The 7,597-nt window shown below is 44.0% G+C and overlaps 2 protein-coding genes across 4 annotated transcripts in view; one reads left to right on the top strand and one right to left on the bottom strand.

Annotated features, from left to right (window-relative positions):
* The window catches only part of btbd7 (BTB (POZ) domain containing 7), a 38,346-nt gene that overhangs the window by 19,238 nt on the left and 11,511 nt on the right, over positions 1–7,597 (top strand). For 2 of the 3 annotated variants that reach the window (XM_032501300.1, XM_032501299.1), the window contains 5 exons: positions 337–480; positions 959–1,148; positions 1,303–1,481; positions 1,689–2,093; positions 2,249–5,422. In XM_032501300.1, coding sequence (XP_032357191.1) covers positions 337–480; positions 959–1,148; positions 1,303–1,481; positions 1,689–2,093; positions 2,249–3,025 — 1,695 coding nt within the window. In that variant the 3' untranslated portion in view covers positions 3,026–5,422. Of the gene's footprint in view, positions 1–336; positions 481–958; positions 1,149–1,302; positions 1,482–1,688; positions 2,094–2,248; positions 5,423–7,597 lie in introns of those variants that run through there. The other variant, XR_004327090.1, reaches the window with a different exon arrangement.
* Positions 5,851–7,597, bottom strand: part of LOC116670677 (putative E3 ubiquitin-protein ligase UBR7) — a 5,166-nt gene continuing 3,419 nt past the window's right edge. Inside the window, exons 9-12 of the mRNA XM_032501307.1 lie at positions 6,754–6,948; positions 6,420–6,576; positions 6,232–6,293; positions 5,851–6,071 (exon numbers count right to left, since the gene is read on the bottom strand). Of these exons, the coding sequence (XP_032357198.1) occupies positions 5,988–6,071; positions 6,232–6,293; positions 6,420–6,576; positions 6,754–6,948 (498 nt within the window). The 3' untranslated portion in view covers positions 5,851–5,987. The remainder of the gene's footprint in view (positions 6,072–6,231; positions 6,294–6,419; positions 6,577–6,753; positions 6,949–7,597) is intronic.

The following is a 7,597-nucleotide window of genomic DNA, read 5'->3' as shown; positions in this document are numbered from 1 at the left end:
GAGCGCTTTAAAACCTATTTTATAGTCTGTTTAATACTCCCAGAAGAAAGTAGTAGCATTTGTGATGCAGTCGGCTCGTAAAATTAAATGAGAATTGTTGTTTAAAAAAAAAAGTTGGTAAGTTATTTAAAAAAAAAAAAAAACAGTTATTTATAAAAATTTAATTGTGAACAGGGTGAATTGAGATCACAATTTACGATTAATCGTGCAGGTCTAGGTTAGAGGTTCTGAATTTCACTTTCGATGACTTTTCGATTAATCGTCCAGCCCTAACCCTTAGTCATTGTGACTTTTATAAACTGAGCATTGATCCACATTCTTTACCCCTGTATACAGCTTAAACGGGGTTTGATAAGTACCCCTCCTTCAGACATGCTGCCCACAGCTGAGGGGGGGAAAGCCAATGCCTGGTTACGGCAGAAGAGCGCTGGAATCTATGTGCGTCCCCGCCTCTTCTCTCCTTATGTGGAGGAGGCTAAGGTAAGGCTCATTTACTTCTGATTAACGGGGCCTCCAGACAACGCAGAAAGCAGTGGATTATTTGTGTCCCTTTTAGGGTCATCAAAGAGTGTAGAGGTTCTGTAAAGAGGACAGCCTAACCATTAAGTGCCTTGGGAAAATTTGTGAACCTGTTCATAGCTCAGCTAAAGTCATCCATGCCCAGTTGTTGCAATGCATACTCACCATATTTAATAGCTGCCTCCATCATCCTGACTGAAATTCATTAATGTCCATTTGCACACTTTTCCTCATACCTTATAGGGCTCCCTAGGGCCATGAATATTTATGAACATTGCCCTAGACCAGAGAGAGTCATTATTAGAGCAAGTGTCAATCAAGTGGAACTAATTTGCAAAACCTCTGTGTCCTTGAGTTAAGATATGCGTAATCCACAGAGGGGTTTTATTTCTTTGACGTTGTGGTCTAAATTGCCCTCTCTCATCTACCTGCCCCGTAGTCTGTGCTTGATGAAATGATGGTGGAGCAGACAGACCTGGTGCGTTTGCGATTAGTGCGCATGTCTAACGTCCCAGACACGCTCTACATGGTCAACAACGCTGTGCCTCAGTGCTGTCACATGATCAACCACCAGCAAATGGCAAGCAACGCAACCACAGCTCCATCGGTTGTGGCTAATGAAATTCCAGGTAAGAAAATTGTTGAGTAGTGACCTGATAAGAGATAATGGTGCTCATGTCACCAAACTCCTCAAGTACCCTTGAACGTAATGCTAGTATGAAGCTAGTATCAAAAAGTGAAACATCCATCAATGTATGTGTTTGTAATGTGTGCATCTTTCAGTGCCTCAGCTGTCTGTGGTAAAGGAGATGATCCGGCGGCTGCAGGAACTGAGACTCACAGAGCAGGTCCAGAGAGCTTATGCCCTGAACTGTGGTGAAGGAGCCACCGTCAGCTATGAGCTGCAGCTCCGGGTGCTGAGGGAGTTCAGTCTGGCAGACGGAGCCACTGAACTACTGCAGGTTAGTAGAAAGCAGTTCCCAGGGGTTAGAGGGGGATGAGATGGCTAAGGCTGAGGACACAAAGATCTCAGTAATACAGCAGACACAGACCTTAAAACAACACTAGGCAGATAAATCGTAAGGGAAATCTTAAAGGTTTTCTTTGTCAGCACCACAATGAATATCAATTTCTCTAGCTCTTTTTTTTGTTTTTTTATGTATTTTCAGAACCCGTACAAGTTCTTCCCTGATGAACGGTTTGGAGATGAGAGTCCAATTCTGGCTCTGCGCCAGGTGGGTCGGTGTCGGGTAAACAGCAGCCCAGCCATGGATAGCATGTTCACAGAGCTGGAAGGGGTAGTGGGCTTCCACCCTCCCCTACCTCCTCCACCTCCTCCATACCACCCCCCTGCCACACCCAGCCATGCTCAGCTCAAAGGTGCCTGGCGTCCTCGTGTGCCCATGCCAACCCCTACCCGTTCCTTCTCCTATCCCTGCAACCGCACCCTGATTCTGCGCCATGCAGCCGCTAAACATGGCAGCTCAGACTACTCCTCTGTGCCCAGGCCTCAACCCCCAGACTGCACCAACCCACAGGCTATGGGCCGAGCTTTTCTTTCAGACCAGCAAGCGGTGAGTGTGAGAGTGTGAGAGTGAGTGTGTGTCATTTTCTTGAGTCCTTGTGTTATGATTTTGTTTATTCAAATCCAGCTTAATAATTTGTGCTTGGGATCATGAGTTGCTCATTTGTCAGGTAACATCACGCATTTGTATGTTTTCCGATGCAGATGAGCATGGAGCCTGTTATGAGGGAGTTCATGCCTGACATTGCACTGGGAGTCTCAGTCATGTCCCTGAGGGACCAGCACATGGCAGAGATGGACAGGGAAAGCCCTCACAGCCCAATGGGCCCCTCGGGCCACCATCTGCCCCATGGACCCTGCCCTTCTGCCCGCCATAGTCATGGTCACGGCCCTGGACATGGCCACTCCTGCAAGAGACATGCTCCTGAACCCAAACTGGAGGCTCAAGCCGAGTTCCCTGATCTGTATGACTTCTCCTGCCGACCTGCAACCCCGACCTCCACTCACCCTCTGCCCTCCTTTGCAGGACCTGACCTCTACAGCCACAGCTGCACCCCCTCCAGCTCTTATCCTCCCCCCTACATTTCTGACTCTCAGTCCCAAGGCCGCTCACAGGGACGGACTGCCCCAGACCCGCTACGCCTGGATGTCCTCAGTATGACCTCTCAGAGGCACGATGGAGTCCTTGCCAGCCCCTCTGGGGCACAGCCTAGGATGGGACACATCCAAAGGGGGCGATCAAATGAGACAGACCTGACTCATGGCTTAGGCCATTTACGATCTCCTAGTGGGAACATGGACAGCTATGAAGAGAGGCACACAGGACCTAGAGATGCCCCGGAAGAGATGGTTCTAGCTGGAGAATCATTTGGCCCGGGCTCCCTCCAGCAGCCTCACAGGAACAGTGTAAGCGAAGAGATCGCCAGAGACCGCAGGTCACCCAGCAAGCCTGACTACCCTTATAAGAAATCTGCACTTTAACCCCACTTTAGGACCAGGGGTTAAGTTAAGAAAAGGGAAATTAAGTGGCTGTCCATCACAATGGATGGCAAAGCACTAAATGTGTGCCTGCGTGTGTGCGTGCGTGCGTCTGTGTGTGTCTGAGAGGAGCAGGGGAAAGGGTGGTCGATGGTTGCTATTTATAGGATCTGTCCTTTTGTCCTACCTCTATCACACTGCTATCCATCACACAGTCAGAGTATGGAATTAGTAAAAGCTGTAGGTTAATTGTCAATGCTTGTAATCGATCTTTGCCTAGCCAGCTGGTTTAGAGGATGACTCGGGTTTTACTAGAATGGATTTGTCTTGTAGAGAAAGAGGTTAGCTCTATGCTGTGTTAGTCCTGCACAAGGAGGCCACAACACTAAATGTAGCTCAGTTATAAATCGATGGTTTAACAAAGATTATTTTCAAAGGCCCTGTTGTCTCAATAATTTTCAGCATAGAATGGGGTAGATGGCACGATCAGATTCTCAATTTACATAAGCCAGCATCGGTACACAGTCTGGGGCAGAGTATTGTGATAAAATCATATGTAAATACGTCTGGCTGTATTCGTTTCCTCCCATTACTTGTATTTCCATTTCCTACTGTAGCATGCCTATAGCAACCCACTTGACTTGTTGTCCTTTCCTGGCTCTGGTTCTGCAGTGGTGATGAGTAATGAGCTAAGGCTTGGTCACACAAAGCAGAAATTGGATCCGACAGGAAGTAGGTCATCAGAGCTCGTCATTGTCCTGTAACCCAGTCTGATATTTGTGTCAGGCTTTACCTATCACAGCCAGTGTCTAGCTTGGAGGCAGGAGCCTGGTGTTTTAAGAGAGGGTGGAGGGGGGGCAGGAGGATCGCAAGCAGTCACTACTGAGATACAGTGGATAATATAGGGGTGCCATGGCAACTGACATAAAGTGATGAAATGGACCACTGGGGTTTTGTTGGTTTTTCAGCAGAAACGGGTGTCTGTGCGCAAGGATAACTTTGATACACGCAGGTGTTTAGACAATCTCAGTACTGTATACTCCCATCTTGGCAGGTCTGTTTGTACATATCAGAGAGTCAGGTGATTTAACCAGTCTTTGGCACAGAGTGCAGTGGTCCGTGTGCTAGAGCCGCTTGTTCTGTTTAATCCAATAGCATCAAGTAAATAAATCTAAAGCCTTAATCAGTGCTTGGAATATTCAGTTTTAGCTACCTTTATTCAGTTAACTATGTCATTATATTACAACCCCTGTTAATTGCTTATTTGACTGTTCACTACAGACACATTAAATACCCCTTACACAAAAGCTAAAACCATGTTTATACATCAGGCCTCCATCACGCCACCTCACCACGATGCAAGTACACATAAAAATCTGTTACAGCCAACAGCTGGCATACAACCTCACATGAGAGTATCTTTGCACTGTAGGAGCCACCTGTTAGCTAACCTGTTCCTTCTTTTAGCTGAAAGGAAAACGAACAAAAGGAATCTTGTATTGAAGAAAAGTTGGCGATTGCTGGCTCATATCTCCAATGGAAATTGTATATAATGAGTTGAGCGCCATATGTTCTGACGAATTTCTTAATGGTTTCTATCACATTTTAGTGGTTGTTGAAGGTTTTTACTGTAGTGGACAACACTGTGTACTTGTCTTTTGTCATGAAATCTCACTAAGAATGTGTGGTATAAAACAAAGATTGTGTCTCAGAATCTATTTTCATTTTAAATGTTATGCATTAGGGCAGTTTGTTCAGTGTTGTGGATTACCATGTTTGTAGAGATGTTTTGTTTGTTGTTCTTTCCCATTTTCCTTTTAAAGTAATAGGAATATGTAGAGGATCTGAAGATATTAGCTCTCTGCTAAACAGTGATGAAGTTGCCAAGCAGAAAACTCATATTCCCATTTAGGTTGCTTCATGAGGAAAAAATGCAAAACTCCAGATTCCTTCCCATGTTCATGTTGGATAGTTGTTTTATTTTCCAGGACAATGTTCCATTGACTAAAAGTTCTTGTTTTGCTTTTTGCTGTAGAGAAGTCAGTGCCTTCCCCCGCCTGCGGCTGGGCTTTTATTGGAGAAGTGACTTTGATGTCTATGCAAGCTGTTTTCTACCAGCTTACCAGCCTGCATCAGATAGTCCTTTGAAATCACATGTAGCTCATTTTGTGTACATAGTGTTATTTAGCACCTTTTTGAAATTGAACCATCTGAAATGTGTGATTGCTTGTGTTATAACAGGTACTTTGTACTTGTATGACATCATAGAAAACATGTTTGTAGATTGATATTAAGTTACATTTAGTTTCACCGAATCTATTTTTCTATTGTCACCTCAAAAGGTGCATAACAGTGGTCAACTTGGGCATCCTCAAAATAAACTGGTTTGATAATATGGAATTCATTTGTTCTCAGTTGGGTTATTTTGTGCACTAAAAATGTGATAACTTTATTTAGAACATTAATCCACATAAAACAGTGATATTTCGTCACATCACTATTACGAACAAGTTTTTCTTAATTGGTCACCACCACAAAACCACAAAAACACAAAACAATTTAAACACACTGGTATTTAACTGTCAAAATGACGATCTGGACATTATCATGTTCACATGATGTACTCTCATAACATTGTAGCAATTTAATCTTTAAAGTATACCAGGCTCAAACAAAACATTCATAAATGTTTCAGGTAACATTCATTATGAACTTCAGAGTTAAGGCATCATTATAACTCAATAAAAACTAAACGTTAACCCCCAAAAGTCACTTCTTCACCCTAGAATTAACGCTTCACAAAAACGGCAAGTTAGCACTCTTTGCACTAATTGTTCAAGCTTTAGGATCACATTGGATGCAGCAAGAAGCCACTTTTGTTCAACAAAGAAAAAAAGGGTCTTCCAAGTTTTACATTCATTTAAAGCACCAGATGAACCAGGCATATGATAGCAGCATGGCCTTGTTACTGGTATCCTGCATTGGTCCTTCGCCTTTTTCTAGCCCGCAGCTCCTCAAAGAACTGATGTACAGCTTCGACTGTGACCGTCTGAGAGAAATAGGTATGGAAGGGTTTGGGTTTGAGATTTGGAGGGGGGATAAAAAGCACCTAGTGTCAACCATACATGATTCTTGACTGCAAAATTCCACAATTTTGGCTATGTTTACTTCTAACACTTAAGATTATTTAGCAGACATCCATTTCTCACCTTTCCTTCAGCAACACACTGGTCTAAAAATGCAGTCATCGAAGTTGACAGCTCGTTGAAACCTGAGGGAGGTAAACATGATTAATTAGTCTCGATCAATCGCCTTTCCCGTGAATTTCACTTTGCGTAATTACATCCTTGGAAGAAAACTGACCCCACATCTTCCTTACTGCCCTCCCTGCGCTCACCGTAAATGACCTCCAGCTGCTGTATACGGTCCATTGAGCTTGTCAGTGCCATCAGTGGGTGCTGCCCAAATGGTTCATCCAAGCCTTTGTTCTCGTATGCCAGAATGGTGTCGGACTGATCCATAAGAAACTGCACCTCGGCAGCCACATAGATCCTCTATGCAACAATTCCATACACATAGTTAAGAAACATTCTTTAATATAAGAAGCCTAAATACTTCATAGACACTGTAACATGAATCAGGATCACATATAGAGCCAACGCCTGCAAAGTGGCTTTCTTGTGCTCTGTGTTAAAGCCCACATTTTAAGCGAGCTAGAATTTGTGATGTACCTTACAGCTCATGCAGGTGCAGAGCTTGGAGCGCCAACTGTAAGGCCAGAACACCGCTCCCTGTCTTAGCCTCTCCAGCCCTTTGGCCTCCAGCTCCTTAAGCCTGCACACAACAGTTTTGGTCATGGTCTTTTCAGGGGTGGCTGTCATCTCCTCGTGGGTCCGTTTGCAAGGGGAACTCCTGCTTGCCGCTTTCTAAAATAGAAATAATGACAGAGGATGGGGTGAGTTACTGTGTTAATCTGGCAGGAGAAGCAGATAACACCTGGGCTTTGTAAAACACAGCACTGCAGACTCATCCGGGGAAGTCTCAAGGCGACTGACACAATGAAATGATTGGGCGATGAAAATCACCAGTTTACAGTAAGCTGTGCTGTGAAGCCTGGCCAAAGCCTTCTACAGAGCAGGCGAAGCAGTGCCTCATGGGTCATTTCTCCCCTAATTACCCAGAGGAGAGGAAGGCAAGATAACAGGAGCTGGAGACTGCTTTATAATCTGCTCATTACCCTCGAGCCCCATCTTGTGGAAATAAAAACACCAGCTGCCACAAAGGGAATTTGCAAAGTGAGCACAGATGCACACAATGCACACTTTTTTATATATATATATATATATATATATTTTTATATTTATATATATTTATATATATTAGATATTTCTATTGATATAGCTCTATGTCCACACACACAGCTAAAATGTGTAAATTAGGCCAGAGTTACAAAGCAAGTTTAATTATATTGTGTGCTTTTTTAAATGCAAAACAATGAATATGTACTACTTTTTTTAACTGATCTGTGCATACACATCCGCCCCATGTAGGCTGAGTCCTTTGCAGCGGCCCGGG

Source organism: Etheostoma spectabile, chromosome 20 (assembly GCF_008692095.1).
Source record: "Etheostoma spectabile isolate EspeVRDwgs_2016 chromosome 20, UIUC_Espe_1.0, whole genome shotgun sequence".
NCBI classification, from domain to species: Eukaryota; Metazoa; Chordata; class Actinopteri; order Perciformes; family Percidae; genus Etheostoma; species Etheostoma spectabile.
Note: the sequence above shows the minus strand (reverse complement) of the source record. Positions and strands in the feature narration are given on the sequence as shown.